The sequence below is a fragment of the Ochlerotatus camptorhynchus genome, unplaced genomic scaffold, assembly GCF_037179485.1.
Source record: "Ochlerotatus camptorhynchus isolate MF236.1 unplaced genomic scaffold, CSIRO-AGI_Acam_v1.1 ptg000483l, whole genome shotgun sequence".
Classification (NCBI taxonomy): domain Eukaryota; kingdom Metazoa; phylum Arthropoda; class Insecta; order Diptera; family Culicidae; genus Ochlerotatus; species Ochlerotatus camptorhynchus.
Genome location: NW_027040968.1, coordinates 401,851 through 429,814, shown reverse-complemented (window position 1 = coordinate 429,814; position 27,964 = coordinate 401,851). Strand labels below are relative to the sequence as shown.

The window sequence follows — 27,964 nt, the reverse complement described above, 5'->3', positions numbered from 1 at the left end:
ATTCAAACTTATTCATATATCATTATAGCAAGTGATTTTCAACGAATTTCAAATGAAAAATAAAAATGACATTTCATACATAACAACGTTTGGGTTGGTCGCTATCGCGTTACCAAATTTGATAACCCGCTGTTCACCGAGAGGCAGATTGTTATTCCCCGCACTTGAATAGCAACCCCCGGTGCAGTTTCTGCGTTATGGTGGAAGTTGCTAAAATAGCTTTAGCAACGCATTGGTGCGGGTGGACTTATTGTCATAATTTAAGCACTGCACGGCAAATGAGACAAACCCAAATTTGAGTTTAGTTCACTAATAATCGCCAAAAATGCAGGAACTAAGCAGCGATGAGTAAATTTGCCTCATGTTTTCCTATGCTGGAAGATGAGGAAAATTTACGAACATTGTACTCAGTCTAGGAGTAGTACCAATAGACTGAGTGAATCCAATCTTTACTTTTTTCATGTTCGGGATTTTTTTCCTGGACAAACCTGGAAAAACATTAGGAAAATTTACTCATCATTGAGCTCCTACACACCGTGTAGGTCAGCTGTCATTCGTTTTTGCACGTTTTCCTGTAACGCTCCGCTTAACGATCCTCGTACAGAACAGTCATTCAGCTATGCAAAGTGTCAAAATATGTCATGGCAATGTGATTTCGTTTAAAGCACGTGTCGGATTGTAGATTCAATGGTGATAAATTATTTTTACTTAGAAGAATATTCGCGTTCGGAAAGTGCTGTATGACAAAATCACGGAACATCACGGACTCCTGGAGCTGCTCAGATTTTGCTTCCCATCGTAAAAAGAACAGGATCATTCCGTTGCTCTCGAGTATCGCTAATGCATTTGGGTATGGATACTTGCTTTGCTAGATTTAATTATGTTGTAAAATATCACCTTGTTCATTTATAGATTTATACATAAATTGGCATGATGTGTATTTTTAGAATCGGAGTGACGTGTAGGGACCACAAATCGATGTCTGACGCCATTTTGAAATCCAACATGGCAGCTTCCGGTAACAGGAAAACAGAAAAATACCGTTAAATACACAACAGTATGGATATATTTGAAATCGGGGGGACCTGTGAGAACCGAGAATCCATGTCTGACGCCCTTTCGAAATCCAAGATGGTGACATCCGGTTACAGAAACACTGGGAAATACTGTCAAATACTCAACAATATGGGTTGTTTGGAATCGGGGTGACTTATTAGGACTGAAAACCCATGTCTGACGCCATTTTGAAATTCAATATCGCGACTTCCGGTTACATAAAAACATAAAAGTAATGTTAAATAATCTACAATATGGATATCTTAAGAATCGGGGTGACGTGGTGGTATTTGCCAATTTTTCTGTAACCGGAAGCCACCATATTGGATTTAAAAATGGCGTCAGACATCGATTTCTGGTCCCTACACGTCACTCCGATTCTAAAAATACTCATATTGTGTGGTATATGACAGAATTTTGAAGTTTTTCTGTAACCGGAAGCCGCCATCTTGGATTTAAAAATGGTGTCAGACATCGATTTCCGGTCAATACACGTCACGCTGATTCCAAAAATACCCATATCGCGGGGTATTTGACAATATTTTCAAAAACCTCTTTTTACGAAGTAAATCCCAAATAACGAGTTTTCTTTTTACGAAGTAAATCCCAAATAAAGAGGTTTTTTTTACGCACTAATTCGATTTATGAACCCCCGTTTTGGTTCGTAAATGGAGGTTTCAGTGTACTGCCATTTGCATAAATCCAAATTCTTTGTTTACTGAAAGTTTCTGCAGTCCCCGGGATACTAACGGATGCTTATGATCTCAAGAAAAAAAGGAAGATCAAATTCTAAGCTTTAAAATGAAAGTTGTTCCAAGTGCAGCGGTTTGCTGCTTGCTTAGTTATGGCGCATTGAAAAAGGGTAGTTTTCGATTTAAAAATCTCTATACAAAACATAACACTTTAGTGTCTCCATAAATATTGCTTGTTTTGATGTTTTGTAAAACTTTGCAGACATACCTAAGACATACAACGTGATTAAAAGCTTGAGCTTGAAAAACTGATTTTATGGTGCAACTGTCATTACTTGAAGTCATGGCATAAAGAAATCTTGAAATAATATTGTCTAAATATAGCTTTTTCATGAACATCTACTCTTTGTTTTTTGAAATAAAAGAGTAAGGTTTATGAACTAAAGAAAAAATTAAGGTGAATATTGCAAAATTTGCGAAAAAAATCCCTTAGTTGATTATGGGAGATTTGAATTCCCACGGTACAGGCTGGGGGGAACTGTATGATGACAACCGTTCTACTTTTATATATGACCTCTGTGATAACTTCAATATGACAATTCTTAACAATGGAAAAGTAACACGTTTGGCTGGTTCATTCTCAAATAGAAGTAAATTAGACCTCACACTTTGCTCGTGGAATGTGATCCTGGATCCCCACGGTAGTGATCACTTGCCGATCAAAATTTCGATTGCCAGTGGGTTCAATCCATCGGAATCCGTTAACGTCGCGTACGACCTCACCCGTAATATCGATTGGACAACGTTCAAGATCGCGATAGAAGAAGCCGTGTAGTCGGTAGAAGGGCTTCCACCGTTGGAGGAATTTAACTTGCTCTCCAATCTGATCTTGGACAGCGCGCTTCGAGCTCAAACTCGGCCGGTTCCTGGAACGTCTTTCCATAGGAAACCTCCTTCCCCTTGGAGGGACCACCAATGTACTGAGGTTTATCGTAAAAAGTCCGACGAGTTTAAGCTTTTCCGGAAACGTGGAACACCCGTGCATTTCGCAGCGTACTCAGCTCTTGAACCCGAACTCAAGAGCCTCATCAAAGCCAAGAAACGCGGATACTGGCGGCAATTCGTGGACGGATTATCGCGCGAAACGTCAATGAATACGCTTTGGAACGCGGCGCGAAGGATGCGTAACCGGTCTTCGATCAACGAGAGCGAGGAGTACTCAGATCGTGTGATTCTCAAGTTCGTGCAAAAAGTATGTCCTGATTTCGTGCCGGCACAGATGATTCCGCGCGAAACGACGTATTCGGTAAACGAGATCAGCCAGCCTTTTTCAATGCTGGAGTTCTCACTCGTGCTCCTTTCGTGTGGCAATTCGGCTCCGGGGGCTGATAGAATCAAGTTCAACTTGTTGAAGAACCCCCCAGACGTCGCTAAGAGGCGCATGTTGAACTTGAGTTGTCAGTTCCTGGAGCTCAATATTGTTCCGGACGATTGGAGGCAAGTGAGAGTTATAGCCATTAAAAAGACTGGAAAACCCGCGTCAGATCATAACTCGTATCGTCCCATCGCGATGTTATCGTGCATTCGAAAATTGTTGGAGAAAATGATCCTTTTTCGCTTGGACAAATGGGTTGAGACGAACCACCTACTCTCAGATACTCAATTTGGTTTCCGTAGGGGCAAGGGAACGAACGACTGTCTCGCGTTGCTTTCCACAGAAATTCAGTTGGCTTTTGCTAAAAAAGAGCAAATGGCTTCTGTGTTCTTGGATATTAAGGGGGCTTTTGATTCAGTATCGGTTGAAGTCCTTTCAGGCAAACTCCACGCATGTGGCCTTTCTCCATTAATTAATAACTGTTTGTACAATTGGCTGTCAGAGAAACATATGAGCTTTTCTCATGGAAACTCTACAGCTTCTCGATTTAGTGACATGGGTCTCCCTCAGGGCTCATGTTTAAGCTCCCTTTTGTATAATTTCTATGTCAGAGAAATTGACAATTTTCTAAGTGACAACTGCACGTTGAGACAACTTGCAGATGACGGAGTAGTGTCTATGACTAGTCCTGGCTACTTCAAACTAGGGGAACAGGACTTTTCAGTAGTCCAAGGAACACATCTTAGTCCTTGTTACTTTTTATGCCTTGTTGATAGTGACAAGACTTGGCTTTGTCTACCGAGGATGATCTTGAAACAAGGAAAAAAATGAGTTAGTTGTCTTCATCTATGTGATTCCTAATCTTCTATTCGTTGTTCTTAAGACTAGGGTTCTGATGCATGGTCATTATCGGTGTCATACCTTAATTTTGGTGCTAAGGAATCCAATTTTGACTAACAATGGGGCGCACCTTTCGAGGGTGTTTCAACACTCCGAAGGGTATAAATAGCGGGACCTTTCAATTAGAGTCGGATCCTTGCGATAAATGCAAGAGTGGCAACTGGAAAAAAAATCGAATACTTCATCATTTCTCAATAGTGATAGAGTAACACGACATGCACTAAACTAAGGACACGGAATATACTACAATAGATCAATTTTCTGGTCGCAATAGTGTTAGGTCCCGAAAAGAGGAAAAAAAATCATACCATAAACTCATTAAAAAGTATTAAATTGTCAGATTTAGTGATCTTTTAGGATTGACCTTGTTCATGCGGTGTGACTTCATTTCAATGTTCAAAGTGATAATCGAAGATCGAAGAATGATGATCGAAGCGGTGATGGCGATACCAAACAGTATTATGCGTAAAGCTCAATCGTGTCCAGTGTTGGCAAAATTATCAATCAAAAGATGTTTTTCCGCTCTCATACGCTCTAGATATCACACGTGATATTGGAACAAAATATCATGCTTGATATTGATTTTGCGAGCTCCTTTGATATTGCGAGACTATTCATAACGTGTAAAAATCAAGCTGAGAGTTGACTCGACACAATAAAGATTCAGGTGCACATAGTTTTCTTAGAAAGAGAAAGTATAGTTTGCTACCTCTTTTTACTCTTCACTGATGGCAGACACGAAAGGACTGCTGCCAGCCGTTAGTGGTGGTGGGTGAGTTTTGAAAGCTTGTTATTCCGTAACTGTGTTTGCTTGTTGATTTTTGTCTACGAAAATCAAGCGTAATTTTGTACATTAGTGAGATTTGATTTTTTGATATTTTGCCAACACTGATCGTGACTCTTCGATTGTTTGTTAACATTCGTAAGTTGCGTGAATGATTAGAGAGAAGCAAAATGAATACATTTTTGATCAGTTTGAAAGTTATTTTGATACATTTGAAAAAAATATTTGGGTTACATTAGCAGTTCTTTTTCTTCTTCCTCAGCTTAGTGTTCTAGGTGCACCGATGCCTGTACCATTTCTGCATTAGTATAATTGTGTGGGAAGTACAATCATTCTCTAAGCCCAGGGAAGTTGAGATATTTTCCAACCCGAAAAATTCCTACACCGAACCGGGAATCGAACCCAGCCACCTCTCCAGCATGGTCTAGTTTTGTAGCTGCGCCTTTACCGACTAAGCTAAGGGAGGTCCCTTATCACTGCATCCTAAAGGGTGATACGGTCAAAATTTGGTCAAGGGAAAACGCGTGTAAATCGGTGAAATCGTTTATTTAAAAAATCAAATTAAATTTCTTTTTCAAGTTCAATTAGTATAAAATTCAGGAAAAATATTCAGTTAGGCTTCCGCTTTTCCAAATCCGAATTGCCGGGCCTTACGCTTGACCCCTGCCATCAGATTTTGTACAGCCACCTTGTCCACCTTCTTCGCCGCAGAAAGCCACTTTGCCTTGAACTGCTGCTCGCCCTTAGCAGTTTTTTTGGTCTTCTTTAGGTTCCGCTTGACAATAGCCCAGTATTTCTCAATTGGGCGGAGCTCTGGCGTGTTGGGAGGGTTCTTGTCCTTGGGAACCACCTGCACGTTGTTGGCGGCGTACCACTCCATGGCCTTTTTACCGTAATGGCAAGATGCCAAATCCGGCCAAAACAGTACGGAACAACCGTGTTTCTTCAGGAAAGGCAGCAGACGTTTATTCAAACACTCTTTCACGTAAATTTCTTGGTTGACAGTCCCGGAAGCTATGAAAATGCTGCTTTTCAAGCCACAGGTACAGATGGCTTGCCAAACCAGATATTTCTTTGCGAACTTTGACAGTTTCATGTGCTTGAAAACATCTGCTACCTTTCCCCTTCCTTTTGCCGTATAAAACTCCTATCCCGGAAGCTGCTTGTAGTCGGCTTTGACGTAAGTTTCGTCGTCCATTACCACGCAGTCAAACTTCGTCAGCATCGTCGTGTACAGCCTCCGGGATCGCGCTTTGGCCGTCGTATTTTGTTTATCATCGCGATTTGGAGTCACTACCTTCTTGTAAGTCGATAGTCCGGCTCGTTTTTTGGCTCGATGCACGGTTGTAGACGATACACCCAGCTTATTTGCGGCATCTCGGAGAGAGAGGTTAGGGTTTCGCTTGAAACTACCGGCAACTCTCTTTGTCGTCTCAGCGGCTTCCGGTTTTCGATTTCCCCCCGATCCAGACTTCCTGGCTGTCGACAAACGTTCCCCAAACACTTTAATTACATTTGTAACGGTTGATTTGGCAACTTTTAGCGATTTTGCCAACTTTGCGTGCGAGTAGCTCGGATTTTCGCGATGCGCGAGCAAAATTTTGATACGCTGCTCTTCTTGCTTGGACGGCATTTTGACAACTCAAGAGTGAACTCCAAAATCAAAATAGGAGCAACATTCTACACACACACACCTTCAAAATGAGGGGTGTTCAGGTTTTTTAAATGCAAAATTGAAAGAAATACGTCAAGTTGATATTGACCAAATTTTGACCGTATCACCCTTTATTATTAATAGAATGATTTGAGATAAGCTTTAAAATTTTTAATATTGATGAACTGCAATACTTATATTCTGATCCATCTTATTTAATGTGTTGCTAAAAAAATACATAACATATACATGAATCCAGTTCATGAGTGTATGTTGAAAAATCGACCGCATCGTAATCGCATGTCTAATATTTCAATTTTTTGTTTTGTTTTTATGGACCGCCATTGATTTTGATACTGTCTTACGAGTTAAATCATACTACAAGATTTAAATTTGATGTACACAGTATTGGTCTAGCGTGCTTTGGACGTAACTGTTGATATTTCCGGACCAACTTCACCTAGTGTACCTTATGGCAGTGCTTGATGATTGATAAAAAGAGTGACTACATGGGCCTCCTTTAGCTCATTCGGCAAAGGCGCAACTACAAAGCAGAACCAGGCTGAAGGTGGCTGGTTTCGATTCCCAGCCCGGTCTAGGAATTTTTTCAATTGAAAACTTTTCGATTTCACTGGGCATATAGTATGTATGTGCTTGCCACACAATTACACTAATGCAAAAATTGTACAGGCATCGAAAGCTCTCAATGCGATAAGAGGCTGTTTATTAACTACATAGGCAGTTTAGGGGAAGAGGGGGAGGGGGAGGGGGGGAGGTTGTTTTCAATTATCCACGGCCCATACAAATTTTTAAAATTGTGTATGGACAATTGTTTACGCAGAGAGAGGGGGAAGCAAGAATCAAAAAAAAAAACTGTCTACGTAGTCAATGAACAGCCGCTAAGCAATAAGCTTGAAATGCGAAGAATAAGAAGAATAAGACTACATTTGTGGCTTCTGAATCTTTGGCTCCAGTTTGACAGTTCACTGTGGCTCCCAAATGACAAGCATATTGAGTAAGTCAGCAGTACCAAGATTTTGACTATTCAACATTTTTTTAACGCCAAACCAATCCCGAGATAGAGCTGATTTCTTACTTCCGGATTCTAACTGAAGCAGACTCTATCATCAAGTATGGGATACATAAACTCTTAGAACGGTCTAATTGCTGTTAAAAAGTGGCAACGAAACTGGTATTATACCTAGTAAATTCTATAAGAGTTTAATAAATTCTGTGGATATTTGAAAATCATGCTGGCAAAGTCATGCTACTTTCAAAAAAATTTGTTTAATGATATAAACTAAAATATCAAACAAGCATCAAGGTCAATATCATACAATAACCACGTACTAATGGCCCTAATGTGTTTTAATAACATGTGTGCCAATGAAAAACCGACCATACCGTAATGCGCCGAATACTAAACTGTTCATTAATCCGGACATTTAATTTATTTTTGATTTTTTGTCTACTTTGCGATTCAGAACGATACTAAAAGACTGTGATAAAATTATCGTGTTATTTTGAGAATGCTAAGGAGTATTAATCAACTTTTAAATGTGTCCGGATTTATGGACAAAGTGTTCAAATTTCGAGTCTTTGTGGTATACAAAATTCTGTAACGTCGAGATCTAGTGGTGGCTCGAAAATTTTGTTTTTACGAAAATCGATTTCCTGGGACTTAGTGAAATTTCGGAATTATCACAAGAAGCACAGAAAATGTTTTAAAATGTCTCAAACGTTTTAACAAAACGTTCAAAATGGTGAACCAAAATTCTTCTTCTACGATTTTTTGTAAATTTTCCAATTATTTGTAATTTTAAACATTCCAATTGTTTGCATTTTGTATGAGTTTTTACTCATTACTTTTATGAAAAATCAGACAAGGACGTTTTCTGATAGTAAGATTTTTTACATTTTTCTTAAAACAAAAATTGTATATTTTTCGCAATAAAAAACATGTATTTTGTTCACAACTTTGTGTTAAAAGTCATTTTGATCGGAAATTACATTTCCGGGCTAAATTTTTTGCAAAATTTCATAGTCATCATTTTGAAAAATTTTGAATATCCAAAATGGCCGAACTTTAGCCCAAATGTGAATCATTGCCCATTACAAACAATTATACAAAGATTGATGCAAATCGGAGAGCGCCGTGTTTTTTTCGAGGTAATGAACATTTTGTATACAGTTGGCTTGAAAAATGAAATTGTCACCTTTTTCTCATACATTCCATTGACACCATAATGAATGATTCCAAGCAGCACCGAATCCGTTTTGGGTCAATTCGATCCAAAAAGCATAATATTATGATAGGGTCAAACACGAAATTTTCCACGAGACATTAAAACTAGCATGAAACTGTTAAACGATTCAACACTCCCAGAGCAAGCCCCGGAAGCACCACCCCGTTAATGGCGGCTTTGTTTATACTTTCAAATGCATCCATGATTAATTGTTTTCGCTTGTAAAATATGTATTTATTTCCCTGACATCGCTGACACAGGTGCGATATGCCACGGCTCAACTTCAACTCAACTCTTAGTAATTTGAAATTCCAATCATCATCACTAACCGCTTTCCTGCATATATCTGCTCTTCCCCTTTCGACAGTGGTCACTCCGCAGTAATTCCAGTCCAACGGTCGGCAGCGGCAGCATCAACGGCAGCACCACAAAGGACGTATGGACCGATACGGACAAGGAGCACGACGATATGATCATGCACTCGGAACGATCGGACTCGGGCGTCACTTCCCCGAACAGCCACCACCACTTGGAAGATCAACAAACCAGTGGAGTTCCTTCGCCATGCTGCGACTTGTCCTTGCTGGATCAGATCCCGACAGATGACGTGCGGAAGAGGATCGTCACCATGACCAAGAGGGCGTGCTACGACGAGGAGGACAAGATGTGCTTGATGCAGATTTTGTCACTGTTGAACAACTTGGAGGCACTGTCGCAGGATCATGAGATTGCAAACGAGGAAATGAGCCTGGAGATGCCTGTGGTTAGTAACAAAACATGTTCTTTAGTAGAGGTTTATCAAGATTTTATAATCGTTACTAATTTTAGAAGTACAACAACTATTCCTTCCCGGAGAGTCAACCACCGAAGTCGTTGACGGCGACATCCACGCCGTTCAAAAGTCAACAGGGCAAGATGGTGGCCACCGTGCAGCCATTCAGTAACAATGCAAATACCTCGGCATCCATGACGACCTCCACAGTGGGTACCAGTGAACCAAAGAGTTTCTCGATCGCATCGATAGCGGAGACATTTGGAGGAATGAAAAAATCCGCCAAATGGGGTTCAACCAGCCTGCAGGAGAGTGGAGTATTTGTGGACGAAATGATGGTCAGCTGTGTTGGCACGCAGACCGAGGTGGAAGACTTCCCATGTCTGGAAAAGACCAATGCGGAACTTTGTGCCGAGATTGAAAAATTGAACAGATTCCGGCAGAAGATCGAGGAATGTACGATCAAGAAAAACGGGAAGAATCCTGTGGGAGTCAGTTTATCGCTACCGGCGGAATCTTGCGAACAAAGAAGACTGCAGTACTATGTGAACCGGATGGAGCAGCTGGAGAATAAAGTCAAGGTGTACGAGAGCAGCGGCGATCAGCAGTTGAGGCATCTAGCGGATAGACTTCAGCGAGAGATTCAACTGGAGAGCTGGGTGGATCAACTCAGTGAGAAGGTGAACAAGTTGGAAGACGAAAACGAGCAGCTTGAGGAGGAGAGATGTGAACTGGAAGAAATCGAAAACGACACCCGGTTGAGGTTACAGCGGATGGAGGTGGATTACGAGATGATGAGCCAGAGGAATACGGAGCTGGAGATGTCCAAAAGCTCGTACCAATCAAAGTATCAGGACGCCAGAGATAGCTTAATGAATTTAGAGGAGCTAGTGCACAAATGTGAGGAAAGGATATTCGTTCTTGAGGAAACAGAAAATGAACTTAATGATCGCATCGATCTCATACTGGCATTTATTCCAGTATTGTTGATGTTCAACAGCTGGCAGCTGCAGGAACAGATGGCTGCCACTCGGAAACAGTACGCTATCAACTATATCGCACCAGAGCATATTGATTATTACGAGTCAACAAACGGAGATCTACAAATGAGACTGAATGATCTGATGAACCGTGAGAAGGAACTCACGCAGAACATTGCCGAGTTGAATCGAGCTTACAATGAAACCCTGGAGAATGCAGACAATCTATGGGCTCAGATGGAGAAAGAGTACAAAGACAAGATCTCCAAGTGCGAGATGGTGGAGTTGAATCTCAAATCTAAGATCGGTCAGCTAGAGGAGCGATTGAGTAAGGATAGTGAATATGCTCACGAGAGAATTTCTTACTTGGAAGAGGCCGAGAATAGCCTCAAGAATCGAGTATCCAAACTCAACAAAGAGAACAAAGACCTGATTGCCAAACACGCCGCACTCCTGGAAGAGTACACCGCATTGAAGGACGAATACTGCAAGCTACAAAACTACCTCAAAGGAACGGTTGCAGAGAACCTTGATAAGGAGAAACGCAAGATCGTTACCCTAGAAGAGGAGCTTACCCTCTCCACGAAACTCCTCAAAGATGTGGAAGAGCATCACAAATCCGAGTTGGGACAGATGCGTGGTTCGTTACTGAATGCAACCAAGGAACTGAATCACATTGAAGTGACCAACAGTGAGCTTCGTGAGGAAGTAGAAACTCTGGAAGTTCGCATCCGAGAATTGCTTACGCTGAGAAACAGCGACGAAGAGTGCATCAAGCACTTGACGGAGGAGCTACAATCTAAGCAAGCGCATATCAGCCAACTACAGCAGCATCCGTCTAGCAACCACCGGGGAGGCTTTGGAAGAAGTCTTGCCCAGGAGCTGGAACGACCTGTCAAGGGATCCTACTCGAAATTAGGTTACGAAATCCATCCGCTCAGCCGGAAGTTTCCTGGGGACAGTGATAGCAGCGGAAGTGAGGTATGCGAAAGTTCGATGTTTATAAATAAGGTTTACAATTCAATCGTTCAATTGTAGGACAAAGTCAAATTTCCCGTCACAAAGGCAGCCCCAGAAGCCAAAGAAGTCAAGAGCCTGGCCGAAACAATCATCCTGAATGCCGAAAACCGAGGCATTCGTGCGCCAAAAAAGTCATTTGTCGAGGAGGTTAGTTGTTTTAGATCTTTCCCTTTTTGCTGGTGGCTGATTCTAACCTACAAAGCTACGTGCTCCTAATTGGTTGAAGGACATTTCAATAATAATAATACAATGCCATTGTTTTTACCATCGTTTGCTGATTCCGCAGGCCCGTAGCCGTTTTGCCCGTTGGGTTTGAAGTGTGAATTTCTTTTCATTGTACATTGACATTTAGAGCAATATCAGCTGACAGATATGAGCAGAGCATCGCGCAGAATGCTTTTCTCTGTTTGGATGGGTGAAAAATCAACTAACTCCATACCTAAGCAGGCCTTAACGTGTCAATTCATTAAGAATATGACAAACATTCTCTAGGTCTGGGATTTGTTGAGACTGTGGTGAGTTATCATTTGTTTTGCTGATTTTTAAACTAACTAAAAACGCTCCAGTAGGCTACATTTTATTTTTTTTTAAATGTTCTAATCTTTTACCAATCTATTGCAGACTATCTAAAAGTGCCTTGTAGCAAAGTTGTTTCTAAGTTTGGATGCGCAAAAAACATCGGTAAAAAGGCGTAGTAGGCCAACGAAAACAATATCAAAATATTCATCACACCGACGAAGCCGGCGCTGCCTTTGAAGAAGGAAATGATTCTAGTCGTTCACTCTGTTAAAATTATTACATTGTTCATCAAATACCTTTAAGTTAGGACAACTGTGTACAGTTATGTCATCACCATTGGCACAATCTATTTATAATGCATAATCACGATCGTTGAAGCTCCTGCATTATCACGAAACAAACGAAACGATTTTTGTAGAAAGACAATGACGACGAACAGTTTAATTTCTTTTTGGAAATTACTCTTTTCTTACACGCTAACCCGTTTTTAGTTGTTTCGTTCTAAACTGCCAATAATTCGTACACTTGGTTTGCATCATTATTTCCCAGTTTCACAAATAATTATGTTAAGCTTGCACCTTTACTCCGTACTTTTCGTTCTTGTTGTTTAGTTTTTGTACTCCTGTGCATATCCAGAACCCTTAAGTTTATGAATTCAATATCGATTAGTTTTTATTTGGTAGTACAATTTACATTGTAGTGGCAGCTAATTCATCTGAAGAAAGCTCTGTTTTTACCCTGTTTAGTTTTTTGTCGTTCTTTGACGTCTGCTGAACGTGTGACTTTTAAGCGAACCTCTACTCACGACTCGAAGAGTAAATCTCGAATGAAAATTTTCTCTCGAAACCATTTTGTTATTTATTTTCCTAATATCTATGACATTTCCTTTTGGTAAATCAATCAATCGAAAGCAAAGCAGTAATTTTGTTGCATGTGCTTGTTAGAATGCATGAATGAAGTCAAATGATGAAACTTGTAACATGTCAATGAAATTAAATGTGAGCTTCCACATTTTTCGCAAATATACTCAGAAGAAACAGTATAAAAAAATGTTAAACAGGAAACCTTTTGTAACGGTCCGATGAACAAGCAATTGTAAAAAGAATGAAATAATATATTGAAACTTTATTAGAATGATAATGTTTAGCATATACTTTAAACAAACCGAAATTCCTGATCGATGAATGGTGCAGAATTTAGACCTATGCCGGATAAGTTTTTGAAGGTCACCCATGAGAAAATTCTTTGGCTGGTCTACTTATTGGTATGAAAAATAGGCAGCTATAAACGTAAGTTGTCCAAATGTTGTTTCAACAGATGTTGTAGAGTCTTCCCAGGTCGTTCAACGGATTGATTGGGATTGATTGTGATATTGGAAGTCGAATGGATGCAGACCGTCAGGGGTAAACTGCTTAACGAAGGTCAACGTCATCCTGAAAGTTAGTGTTCTGGTGAATTAACACAACCAAGCCAAAGAGTGCAAGTAATAATAACGTGAAGAAGAAAAGTGGGTATGGTCCTCAAATCCGGATCTAGATTTGAATAATGCTTGGCGCAGGACGAACCGGTGAGACTGATTTCTGGTATCTGAATGCAACAGTGTGCAACAGCTCATATGACGAGTGACGCGTCGTTGTTGAACGGTTTGGATAAAACCAATGCCTGATGGATGAAAAATCGCTCAAGTCTGCTGGAAGCGGAACCGGTTTAAGCTAGTTTCCTTCAACGGCAATGATGCCAGGATGCACGTAACGTTATACTCGTCATTTTCGGCATGTTCACTATCTGGCTGCCTGTAGAATCACAGATTTGGGGCTTCGGGTGCAGTTTAAGGAAACGGAGTGCCATATCCTGAAAGGAGAAGAAACAATGCTAGTTGGGCAGCGTAAAAGTGGACTTTATCACCTGAAGCTGTTTACGGATAGAGCACTGTCGGTTGAAGAGAATCATTGCGATTCGTGTGAGCATTTGTGGCATTGTCGCCTGGGGCACCGAGATTCGACGGCTGTAATGAAAATAGTGCGTGAGAATCTTGGTCACGGTTTGAAGATTGGCCAATGTGATATGAAGTCGGTGTGGACCTTGTTGCGAGAGGAAGATGAGTCGGGTCTCGTTTCCTTAGACTTTGAAAAGCCGAGCAAGTGAAATCAGTGAGCTTGTGTACAGTGATTTGGGTGGTCCGATGGAAGTGGCAACACCGCGGGGGAATCGCTTCTGCATCAGTCTAGTCGACGATTACAGCAAGCGTGTCAGGTCGGCACTGATTACGTTACACCAAGCGCATCAGGTCGGCACTGATCTGTGAAAGAAAGGAAGGATGGATGAGTGGAAATCCCATTCGGAAAATGGAACGAAGAAACTGATTTACCTACCTGAGGGACGTAAGCCTGTCGGTTGCCGCTGGGTTATTAAGTTTTAATCGAAAGCTATTGCGGTTAAATGCGAGACCAGTTTCAGCGCGAGCAAACCGAAATGCTGATAGGGCACATTCTATGACACATATTCATTACGTACCGCTGCATCGCGCAACCAAAAAAATACAGCGGGTTAAACACCATAAATTATTTACAACGGAATGGTAGGGCATTATTGCAGCGTACCGCTACATCACGCGACCAGAATTATTTGCCTTGATAATGTTTAAATATATGAGCGGAGCTAACCAGCAGGTAAATAATAATAAAAATAGCGGTCCCGTCGTGGCGGGTTTCTTGGACACTTTTCAAGACTAATCAAACTTCAACATGCTTATGTGGAGTGAATAAATTAACTGATAGAAATAGGGGAAACGCACCAATATTGACCATGCTCCTATTTTGGCCACCTTTTGACGATATTTTACGTTATTGAGATGTTCAGTTGCATTCAGTTTCTTGATGTACATAAACATTTCGACCACAAAATGCACGAATATTGTAATTTAATCGGTTTTATGGGGGGTTGTTCTAAATAGGAACCTATGGCCAATACTGGTGCACTTCCACTATGTGTGGTATTTCTATTAGGTGAACTTTTGTAGTGTATAATGAGAGGTACATAAAGATGCGAAGTCAATTGTAGAAGATGTTCGCCATATATCCATTAAAATTTAGTCGTAATTGTAAACATACGGGCTACTTGGGACAGATATGGTTTTTAAATGTAATTAAAAATATTTATTGATACCATCATGGATATCCTGAACTGCATTGAAATATAAACTTTCTGTGAACTATTATTTATCATAGCACTAATATAGATATGTTTTAACCCAAATTTTTTTTTTAATATATAAAGTTGTTTTTTTTTAAACCTTACTTAATAAATCATATTTTCGTATTGTGACCAGCTTAAATAGGACCCGCAAAGCTGCGTCGAAGTAAGCGTCAGCGTCAAATTTGAATGAAAATGATGGAAAAATTATATTATATCTAAAATAAAAATTTAAACAAATTCTCAAAATTTTCAAAATTCATTTTCTCAAAAACAGAAAAAAAAACCTCCACCAAACTTTCCCAGAATTAAGTGCAGGTATCAGATTAAGACTGCATATCAGGTATAACTAGTTAAGTCCAAAGCTTTTGGTAAAAGGAGAAGTCTGATTGGATTTTTTTGAATAATATTTATAAAATTTCGCAAAATTATTTTCAAATTTAATTTTCTAAAGAATAGAAAAAAAAACTCCACCAAACTTTTCTAGAATTTAATGAAGGTACCAAAGATAAAGACTGCATACAAGGTATACCTAGGTAAGTCCACAGTTTTTGGTATGAGGAGATGTCATATTGGAATGTTTTTGAATAAAATTAACAAAATTTCGCAAAATTTTCAGAATTAATTTTTTTAAGAATAGAAAAACTACCTCCACCAAACTTTTCCAACATTTAGTTCAAGTACCATAGATAAAGACTGCATACAACGTATACCTAGGTAAGTCCACAGTATTTGGTATGAGGAGATGTCATATTGGAATTTTTTGAATAAAATTAACAAAATTTCGCAAAATTTTCAAAATTAATTTTCTCAAGAATAGAAAAAAATACCTCCACCAAACTTTTCCAAAAATTAATTCAGGTACCAAAAATAAAGTTAACAGAACCATAAGAGAGTCCACCGTTTTTGGTATAAGGAGATAACATATTGGAATTTTTTGAATAAAATTAACAAAATTTCGCAAATTTTTCAAAATTATTTTTTTTAAGAATAGAAAAAAGATCTCCACCAAACTTTTCCAGAATTAAGTTCAGGTACCATAGATAAAAACTGCGTAGCAGATATACCTAGGTAAGTCCACAGTTTTTGGTATAAGAAGATGTCATATTGGAATTTTTTGAATAAAATTAACAAAATTTTCAAAATTAATTTTCTCAATAATAGAAACAATAACTCCAACAAACTTTTCTAGAATTTAGTTCAGGTACCAGAAAAAAAGACTGCATACCAGCTTTACCTGGGTATGTCCACAGTTTTTGGTATAAAGAGATGTCATATTGGAATTTTTTTGAATGAAATTAACAAAGTTTCGCAAAATTTTCAAAATTAATTTTCTCAAGAATAGAAAAAAACATACCTCCACCAAACTTTTCTAGAAATTAATTCAGGAACCATTGATAAAGACTGCATACCAGCTTAACCTGGGTAAGTCCACAGTTTTTGGTATAAGGAAATGTCATATTGGAATTTTTTTGAATAAAATTAACAAAATTTCGCAAAATTTTCAAAATAATTTTTCTCAAGAATAGAAAAAAGGACCTCCACCAAAATTTTCCAGAAATTAATTCAGGTACCAGTTATAAAGACTGCATACCAGGTTTACCTGGATAAGTCCACAGTTTTTGGTATAAGGAGATGTAATATTGGAATTTTTTTTTTGAATAAAATTAACAAAATTTCGCAAAATTTTCAAAATTAATTTTTTCAAGTATAGAAAAAAATACCTCCACCAAACTTTTCCAGAATTAAAATCAGGTACCATTGATAAAGACTGCATACCAGTTTTACCTGGGTAAGTCCACAGTTTTTGGTATAAGGAGATGTCATATTGGAATTTTTTGAATAAAATTAACAAAGTTTCGCAAATGTTTCAAAATTAATTTTCTTAAGAATAGAAAAAATACCTCCACCAAACTTTTCCAGAATTTAGTTCAGGTATCATTGATAAAGACTGCATACCAGCTTTACCTGGGTATGTCCACAGTTTTTGGTATAAGGAGATGTTATATTGGAATTGTTTGAATAAAATTAACAAAATTTCACAAAATTTTCAAAATTAATTTTCTCAAGAATAGAAAAATATACCTCCACCAAACTTTTCCAAAAATTTATTCAGGTACCAAAAATAAAGACTGCATACCAGGTTTACCTGGGTAAGTCCACAGTGTTTGGTATAAGGAGATGTCATATTGGAATTTTTTTGAATAAAAATAACAAAATTTCGCAAAATTTTTTAAATTATTTTTTTCAAGAATAGAAAAAAATACCACCACCAAACTTTTCCAAAATTAAGTTAAAGTTTCCATTGATAAAGACTGCAAACCAGGTATACCTTGGTAAGTCCACAGTTTTTGGTATGAGGAGATGTCATATTGCTATGTTTTTAATAAAATTAACAAAATTTCGCAAAATTTTCAAAATTTATTTTCTCAAGATTAGAAGAAAAACCTCCACCAAAATTTTCCAGAATTTAGGCCAGGTACCATTGATAAAAACTGCATACCAGGTATACCTAGGTAAGTCCACAGTTTTTGGTATGAGGAGATGTCATATTGGAATTTTTTTGAATAAAATTAACAAAGTTTCGCAAAATTTTCAAAATTAATTTTTTCAAGTAAAGAAAAATATACCTCCACCAAAATTTTCCAGAATTTGGTAAGGTTTCCATTGATAAAGACTGCATACCAGGTATACCTGGGTAAGTCCAAAGTTTTTGGTATAAGGGGATGTCATATTGGAAGTTTTTTAATAAAATTAACAAAATATCGCAAAATTTTCAAAATTGATTTTTTCAAGAATAGAAAAAATACCTCCACCAAACTTTTCCAGAAATTAATTCAGGTACCAAAAATAAAGACTGCATACCAGATTTACCTGAGTAAGTCCACAGTTTTGGTATAAGGAGATGTCATATTGGAATTTTTGGAATAAAATTAACAAAATTTCGGTAAAATTTTTCAAAATTAGTTTTTTGAAGAAAAGAAAAAAATACCTCCACCAAACTTTTCCAGAATATAGGACAGATACCATTGATAAAGACTGCATACCAGCTTTACCTGGGTAAGTCCACAGTTTTTGGTTTAAGGAGATGTCATATTGGAATTTTTGGAATAAAATTAACAAAATTTCGGTAAAATTTTTCAAAATTAGTTTTTTCAAGAATAGAAAAAAATACCTCCACCAAACTTTTCCAGAGTTAAGGCCAGGTACCATTGATAAAGACTGCATACCAGGTATACCTAGGTAAGTCCATAGTTTTTGGTATGAGGAGATGTCATATTGGAATTTTTTTTGAATAAAATTAACAAAATTTCGCAAAACTTTCAAAATTAATTTTCTCAAGATTAGAAGAAAATACCTCCACCAAACTTTTCCAGAATTAAGCTCAAGTACCAGAAATAAAGACTGCATACCGGGTATAGCTTAGTAAGTCCACAGTTTTTGGTATAAGGAGTAGTGATATTGGAATTTTTGGAATAAAATTAACAAAATTTCGCAAAATTTTCAAAATTAATTTTTTTAAGAATAGAAAAAATACCTCCACCAAACTTTTCCACAATTAAGTTCAGGTACCATAGATAAAGACTGCATACCAGCTTTATCTGGGTAAGTCCACAGTTTTTGGTATAAGGAGATGTCATGTTGGAATTTTTCGAATAAAATTAACAAAATTTCGCAAAATTTTCAAAATTAATCTTCTTAAGAAAAGAAAAAAAGACCTCCACCAAACTTTTCCAGAACTTAGTTCAAGTACCATTGATAAAGACTGCATACCAGCTTTACCTGGGTAAGTCCACAGTTTTTGGTATAAGGAGATGTCATGTTGGAATTTTTTGAATAAAATTAACAAAATTTCGCAAAATTCTCAAAATTAATTTTCTCAAGAATAGAAAGAAAACCTCCACCAAACTTTTCCAGAATTTAGTTCAGGTACCATTGATAAAGACTGCATACCAGCTTTACCTGGGTGAGTCCACAGTTTTTGGTATAAGGAGATGTCATATTGGAATTTTTTGAATAAAATTAACAAAATATCGCTAAATTTTCAAAATTGATTTTTTCAAGAATAGAAAAAATACCTCCACCAAACTTTTCCAGAAATTATTTCAGGTACCAAAGATAAAGACTGCATACCAGCTTCACCTGAGTAAGTCCACAGTTTTTGGTATAAGGAGATGTCATGTTGGAATTTTTCGAATAAAATTAACAAAATTTCGCAAAATTTTCAAAATTAATCTTCTTAAGAAAAGAAAAAAAGACCTCCACCAAACTTTTCCAGAATTTAGTTCAGGTACCATTGATAAAGACTGCATACCAGCTTTACCTGGGTAAGTCCACAGTTTTTGGTATAAGGAGATTTCAAATTGGAATTTTTTTAATAAAATTAACAAAATTTCGCAAAATTTTCAAAATTAATTTTCTCAAGATTAGAAGAAAAACCTCCACCAAACTTTTCCAGAGTTAAGGCCAGGTACCATTGATAAAGACTGCATACCAGGTATACCTAGGTAAGTCCATAGTTTTTGGTATGAGGAGATGTCATATTGGAATTTTTTTTTGAATAAAATTAACAAAATTTCGCAAAATTTTCAAAATTAAGATTAGAAAAAAATACCTCCACCAAACTTTTCCAGAATTTAGGCCCAATACCATTGATTAAGACTGCATACCAGGTATACCTAGGTAAGTCCACAGTTTTTGGTATAAGGAGATGTCATATTGGAATTTTTTTTGAATAAAATTAACAAAATTTCGCAAAACTTTCAAAATTAATTTTCTCAAGATTAGAAGAAAATACCTCTACCAAACTTGTCCAGAATTAAGTTCAAGTACCAGAAATAAAGACTGCATACCGGGTATAGCTTAGTAAGTCCACAGTTTTTGGTATAAGGAGATGTGATATTGGAATTTTTGGAATAAAATTAACAAAATTTCGCAAAATTTTCAAAATTAATTTTTTTAAGAATAGAAAAAATACCTCCACCAAACTTTTCCAGAATTAAGTTCAGGTACCATAGATAAAGACTGCATACCAGCTTTATCTGGGTAAGTCCACAGTTTTTGGTATAAGGAGATGTCATGTTGGAATTTTTCGAATAAAATTAACAAAATTTCGCAAAATTTTCAAAATTAATCTTCTTAAGAAAAGAAAAAAAGACCTCCACCAAACTTTTCCAGAACTTAGTTCAAGTACCATTGATAAAGACTGCATACCAGCTTTACCTGGGTAAGTCCACAGTTTTTGGTATAAGGAGATGTCATGTTGGAATTTTTTGAATAAAATTAACAAAATTTCGCAAAACTCTCAAAATTAATTTTCTCAAGAATAGAAAGAAAACCTCCACCAAACTTTTCCAGAATTTAGTTCAGGTACCATTGATAAAGACTGCATACCAGCTTGACCTGGGTAAGTCCACAGTTTTTGGTATAAGGAGATGTCATATTGGAATTTTTTGAATAAAATTAACAAAATATCGCTAAATTTTCAAAATTGATTTTTTCAAGAATAGAAAAAATACCTCCACCAAACTTTTCCAGAAATTATTTCAGGTACCATTGATAAAGACTGCATACCAGCTTTACCTGGGTAAGTCCACAGTTTTTGGTATAAGGAGATGTCATGTTGGAATTTTTCGAATAAAATTAACAAAATTTCGCAAAATTTTCAAAATTAATCTTCTTAAGAAAAGAAAAAAAGACCTCCACCAAACTTTTCCAGAACTTAGTTCAAGTACCATTGATAAAGACTGCATACCAGCTTTACCTGCGTAAGTCCACAGTTTTTGGTATAAGGAGATGTCATGTTGGAATTTTTTGAATAAAATTAACAAAATTTCGCAAAACTCTCAAAATTAATTTTCTCAAGAATAGAAAGAAAACCTCCACCAAACTTTTCCAGAATTTAGTTCAGGTACCATTGATAAAGACTGCATACCAGCTTTACCTGGGTAAGTCCACAGTTTTTGGTATAAGGAGATGTCATATTGGAATTTTTTGAATAAAATTAACAAAATTTCGCAAAACTCTCAAAATTAATTTTCTCAAGAATAGAAAGAAAACCTCCACCAAACTTTTCCAGAATTTAGTTCCGGTACCATTGATAAAGACTGCATACCAGCTTTACCTGGGTAAGTCCACAGTTTTTGGTATAAGGAGATGTCATGTTGGAATTTTTTGAATAAAATTAACAAAATTTCGCAAAACTCTCAAAATTAATTTTCTCAAGAATAGAAAGAAAACCTCCACCAAACTTTTCCAGAATTTAGTTCAGGTACCATTGATAAAGACTGCATACCAGCTTTACCTGGGTAAGTCCACAGTTTTTGCTATGAGGAGATGTCATATTGGAATTTTTTTGAATAAAATTCACAAAGTTTCGCAAAATTTTCAAAATTAATTTTTTCAAGTAAGAAAAATATACCTCCACCAAAATTTTTCAGAATTTGATAAGGTTTCCATTGATAAAGACTGCATACCAGGTATACCTGGGTAAGTCCACAGTTTTTGGTATAAGGAGATGTCATATTGGAATTTTGTTTGAATAAAATTAACAAAATTTCGCAAAATTTTCAAAATTAATTTTCACAAGAATAGAAAAAAAATACCTCCACCAAACTTTTCCAGAATTTAGTTCAAGTACCAAAGATAAAGACTGCATACCAGCTTCACCTGAGTAAGTCCACAGTTTTTGGTATAAGGAGATGTCATGTTGGAATTTTTGGAATAAAATTAACAAAATTTCGCAAAATTTTCAAAATTAATCTTCTTAAGAAAAGAAAAAAAGACCTCCACCAAACTTTTCCAGAATTTAGTTCAGGTACCATTGATAAAGACTGCATACCAGCTTTACCTGGGTAAGTCCACAGTTTTTGGTATAAGGAGATTTCATATTGGAATTTTTTTAATAAAATTAACAAAATTTCGCAAAATTTTCAAAATTAATTTTCTCAAGATTAGAAGAAAAACCTCCACCAAACTTTTCCAGAATTAAGGCCAGGTATCATAGATAAAGACTGCATACCAGGTATACCTAGGTAAGTCCACAGTTTTTGGTATGAGGAGATGTCATATTGGAATTTTTTTGAATAAAATTAACAAAGTTTCGCAAAATTTTCAAAATTAATTTTTTCAAGTAAGAAAAATATACCTCCACCAAAATTTTTCAGAATTTGATAAGGTTTCCATTGATAAAGACTGCATACCAGGTATACCTGGGTAAGTCCACAGTTTTTGGTATAAGGAGATGTCATATTGGAATTTTTTTTGAATAAAATTAACAAAATTTCGCAAAATTTTCAAAATTAATTTTCACAAGAATAGAAAAAAATACCTCCACCAAACTTTTCCAGAATTTAGTTCAAGTACCAGAAATAAAGACTGCATACCAGGTTTACCTGAGTAAGTCTACAGTTTTTGGTATAAGGAGATGTCATATTGGAATTTTTTCAAATAAATTTTACAAAAATTCGCAAAATTTTCAAAATTAATTTTCTCAAGAATAGAAAAAAATACCTCCACCAAACTTTTCCCAGAATTGAGTTCAGGTACCAAAGATAAAAACTGCATAGCAGGTATACTTTGGAAAGTCCACAGTTTTTTGTATGAGGAGATGTCATATTGGAATTTTTTGAATAAAATTAACAAAATTTCGCAAAATTTTCAAAATTAATTTTTTTAAGAATAGAAAAAAAATACCTCCACCAAACTTTTCTAGAATTTAGTTCAGGGACCATTAATAAAGACTGCATAGCAGGTATTCCTAGGTAAGTCCACAGTTTTAGGTATGAGGAGATGTCATATTGGAATTTTTTCAAATAAATTTTACAAAAATTCGCAAAATTTTCAAAATTAATTTTCTCAAGAATAGAAAAAAAAATACCTCCACCAAATTTTTAAGAATTTAGTTCAGGTACCATTGATAAAAACTGCATACCAGCTTTACCTGGGTAAGTCCACAGTTTTTGGTATAAGGAGATGTAGTATTGGAATTTTTTGGATAAAATTAACAAAATATCGCAAAATTTTCAAAATTGATTTTCTCAAGAATGGAAAAAAGACCTCCACCAAACTTTTCCAGAATTTAGTCCAGGTACCATTGATAAAGACTGCATACCAGCTTTAACTGGGTAAGTCCACAGTTTTTGGTATAAGGAGATGTCATATTGGAATTTTCCGAATAAAATTAACAAAATTTCGCAAAATTTTCAAAATTAATCTTCTTAAGAAAAGAAAAAAAGACCTCCACCAAACTTTTCCAGAATTTAGTTAAGGTACCATTGATAAAGACTGCATACCAGCTTTACCTGGGTAAGTCCACAGTTTTTAGTATAAGGAGATGTCATGTTGGAATTTTTTTTAATAAAATTAACAAAATTTCGCAAAATTTTCAAAATTAATATTCTCAAGAATAGAAAAAAATACCGGCACCAAACTTTTCCAGAATTGAGTTCAGGTACCATAGATAAAAACTACAGAGTTGATATACTTAGGTAAGTCCACAGTTTTTGGTATGCGGAGATGTCATATTGGAATTTTTTGAATAAAATTAACAAAATTTCGTAAAATTTTCAAAATTATTTTTTTTAAGGATAGAAAAAAATGCCTCCACCAAACTTTTCCAGAATTTAGTTCAGGTACCATTGATAAAGACTGCATAGCAAGTATACCTATATTTTCTGGTACCATAAATGAAGACTGCATACCAGGTTTACATAGGTAAGTCCACAGTTTTTGGTATAAGGAGATGTCATATTGGAATTTTTTGAATAAAATTTACAAAATTTCGCAACATTTTCAAAATTATTTTTTTCAAGAATAGAAAAAAGACCTCCACCAAACTTTTCCAGAATTAAGTTCAGGTACCATAGATAAAAACTGCATAGCAGGTAAACTTAGGTAAGTCCACAGTTTTTGGAATGAGGAGATGTCATATTGGAATTTTTTGAATAAAATTAACAAAATTTCGCAACATTCTCAAAATTAATTTTCTCAAGAATAGAAAAAAATACCTCCACCAAACTTTTCCAGAATTAAGTTAAGGTACCATTAATAAAGACTGCATACCAGTTTTACCTGGGTAAGCCCACAGTTTTTGGTATAAGGAGATGTCATATTGGAATTTTTTGAATAAAATTAACAAAATTTCGCAACATTCTCAAAATTAATTTTCTCAAGAATAGAAAAAAATACCTCCACCAAACATTTCCACAATTAAGTTAAGGTACCATTAATAAAGACTGCATACCAGTTTTACCTGGGTAAGTCCACAGTTTTTGGTATAAGGAGATGTCATATTGGAAATTTTTGAATAAAATTAACAAAATTTCGCAAAATTTCAAAATTATTTTCTCAATAATAGAAAAATATACCTCCACTAACTTTTTCCATAATTAAGTTCAGGTAACATTAATTAAGACTGCATACCAGCTTTACCTTGGTAAGTCCACAGTTTTTGGTATAAGGAGATGTCATATTGGAATTTTTTGAATAAAATTAACAAAATATCGCAAAATTCTCAAAATTAATTTTTAAGGAATAGAAAAAATACCTCCACCAAACTTTTCCAGAATTAAGTTCAGGTACCATTGATAAAGACTGCATACCAGGTATATCTAGGTAAGTCCACTGTTTTTGGTATAAGGAGATGTCATGTTGGAATTTTTCGAATAAAATTAACAAAATTTCGCAAAATTTTCAAAATTAATCTTCTTAAGAAAAGAAAAAAAACCTCCACCAAACTTTTCCAGAATAAAGTTCAGGTACCATTGATAAAGACTGCATACCAGCTTTACGTGGGTAAGTCCACAGTTTTTGGTATAAGGAGATGTCATGTTGGAATTTTTTTTAATAAAATTAACAAAATTTCGCAAAATTTTCAAAATTAATTTTCTCTATAATAGAAAAAAATATCGGCACCAAACTTTTCCAGAATTGAGTTCTGGTACCAGAAATAAAGACTGCATACCAGGTATAAATAGGTAAATCCACAGTTTTTGGTATAAGGAGATGTCATATTGGAATTTTTTGAATAAAATTAACAAAAATTCGCAAAATTTTCAAAATAAATTTTCTCAAGAAAAGAAAAAAATACCTCCACCAAACTTTTCCAGAATTAAGTTCAGGTACCATTGATACAGACTGCATACCAGGTATATCTAGGTAAGTCCACAGTTTTTAGTATAAGGAGATGTCATGTTGGAATTTTTCGAATAAAAAAAACAAAATTTCGCAAAATTTTCAAAATTAATCTTCTTAAGAAAAGAAAATAAGACCTCCACCAAACTTTTCCAGAATTTAGTTCAGGTACCATTGATAAAGACTGCATACCAGCTTCACGTGGGTAAGTCCACAGTTTTTGGTATAAGGAGATGTCATGTTGGAATTTTTTTTAATAAAATTAACAAAATTTCGCAAAATTTTCAAAATTAATTTTCTCAAGAATAGAAAAAAATACCGGCACCAAACTTTCCCAGAATTGAGTTCTGGTACCAGAAATAAAGACTGCATACCAGGTATAAATAGGTAAATCCACAGTTTTTGGTATAAGGAGATGTCATATTGGAATTTTTTGAATAAAATTAACAAAAATTCGCAAAATTTTCAAAATTAATCTTTTTAAGAAAAGAAAAAAGACCTCCACCAAACTTTTCCAGAATTCAGTTCAGGTACCATTGATGAAGACTGCATACCACCTTTACCTGGGTAAGTCCACAGTTTTTGGTATAAGGTGATGTCATATTAGAATTTTTTGGATAAAATTAACAAAATATCGCAAAATTTTCAAAATTGATTTTTTCAACAATAGAAAAATAAATACCTCCACCAAACTTTTCCAGACATTAATTCAGGTACCAGAAATAAAGACTGCATAACAGCTTTACCTGGGTAAGTCTATAGTTTTTGGTATAAGGAGATGTCATGTTGGAATTGAAATTTTTGCTCCGTTTTTTCTAGACTTTTGTGAAGTTGTAATTAGTGTTCCTTCAACTATTTGCCACCCCAGAGTTCTTAAACCACTGATCATCTCGGAACCTAGCACCATTGGTTGTTCTTTGTGGCTCTTTGTGTTCCTTACAAGTGGGTCAGATTCTCCGATTAGCAGCCTGAATCCATTCAGCCACAATTGTGCTTTCATCATCTGACTAATCAACTGATTGGCCATACAGGATTTTTGGTTCGCTTGTCCGATACTAAGAATAGGAAAACCTATTTTCGAGCCCAGTCAACCAACCCTTGAGTATGGAGATCACTGTAACAAGACATCGTTCATGGATCAATTTGGTGAGTCCGTTGCAATTTATTCTGGTGCTAATAATTGGCAGGATCCAATATTGGACAGTTTGATGTTTATAAAGTACTATCAGTTAAAACTGTGTTTTTGAGATTTGTCTATATATATTCTTTGGTGCTTCCTACATCGGTTGCAGGACAGTGTTACCGATTTATATTGGATAATCCAAAGCTATGTTGATCATTATAACATTAAATTTTGAATAACAACCCTAATAAACAAATACCATAAACGAACTGTATCTCGGATAGGTAAACCATCCCACATAGGGTTTGGATGATACCCCGAACACGTCGTTAAGCTCTCTTTTATGGTTATTTTTATTAGGGAAATGATAAGACAATCTTATTCAAATGTCGTAATAATACCTCTGACCAAGGAAGAATGATTTATATAGTTTTCATAAAAGTTGACGATACAAATACTAATGAGGAAAGGAATTCCGCATTTCCTTTTCCCAAGTCCTTTTCCTCTCCTTCCCTTCCCTTCTTCTCTTTTCAGAAAGCGAGTAATGGCGCTATAACCATATGCCATATAGGGCTAGGACAAGAGTTAGTGCTCAGGTCCCAACCGCTAGAAGTAAATGGTAGCGAGCAAGGGCGCTATAACCTAGGCGAATACAGCATTCCCTCCGTATAGGTTACGTCCGCACACCGCTCTCTGTTGTCCTTCGACTGGGGTCGGCTGGATCGATTGAGGGATGGCAGTGGGTTGGTGGTGCCGTCCACGCTTGTACGGAGGGAGGACTGTACGCTCGAACACAAGGGGTAAATACCTGTGTTCCATCCCAGGAGATCGGACAACCAAGGAGTGTACATTAACTTTCTTAGCTCTGTCACTCCCAACGATTTATATAGCCTATTTTCAAATCCTGCATACGGAGCGGTTGGTACGGTATGTCCCCGCTCTTTGATTAACTGTGGATTAAATGTTAACCACTGTCTATACTTATTAAGTAGACATGGTAAACATTCACTTCCACAAAAATTAACTAAACGCTACACAGTAGGCCTGGCCGCTTTATTGTTTGTTTCACATCCTTGATGTGCAGCAGGCATTAATAATGACAAGAAAAATGATAGATGTATCATTTTCCAGGATTCTTTCAAGTACTGGCTGTGTATGTGTAGACTAGACTAGACTAGACTAGACTAGACTAGACTAGACTAGACTAGACTAGACTAAGGAGATGTCATGTTGGAATTTTTCGAATAAAATTAACAAAATTTCGCAAAATTTTCAAAATTAATCTTTTTAAGGAAAGAAAAAAGACCTCCACCAAACTTTTCCAGAATTTAGTTTAGGTACCATTGATAAAGACTGCATACCAGTGTTACCTGGGTAAGTCCACAGTTTTTAGTATAAGGAGATGTCATGTTGGAATTTTTTTAATATAATTAACAAAATTTCGCAAAATTTTCAAAATTAATTTTCTCAAGAATAGAAAAAAAAATACCGGCACCAAACTTTTCCAGAATAGAGTT

General features: G+C 36.2%; 1 protein-coding gene across 2 annotated transcripts in view; it reads left to right on the top strand.

Annotated features, from left to right (window-relative positions):
• The window catches only part of LOC135712469 (putative leucine-rich repeat-containing protein DDB_G0290503), a 79,169-nt gene extending 66,037 nt beyond the window's left edge, over positions 1-13,132 (top strand). Inside the window, exons 4-8 of one of the 2 annotated variants that reach the window (XR_010518631.1) lie at positions 9,075-9,470; positions 9,536-11,440; positions 11,498-11,626; positions 11,766-11,994; positions 12,101-13,132. Coding sequence is in view for 1 of the 2 variants with exons in the window: in XM_065235424.1 (XP_065091496.1) it covers positions 9,075-9,470; positions 9,536-11,440; positions 11,498-11,626; positions 12,101-12,109 (2,439 nt within the window). In the remaining variant the exon portion in view is untranslated. The remainder of the gene's footprint in view (positions 1-9,074; positions 9,471-9,535; positions 11,441-11,497; positions 11,627-11,765; positions 11,995-12,100) is intronic. The other variant, XM_065235424.1, reaches the window with a different exon arrangement.
• Positions 13,133-27,964: the final 14,832 nt, after the last annotated feature.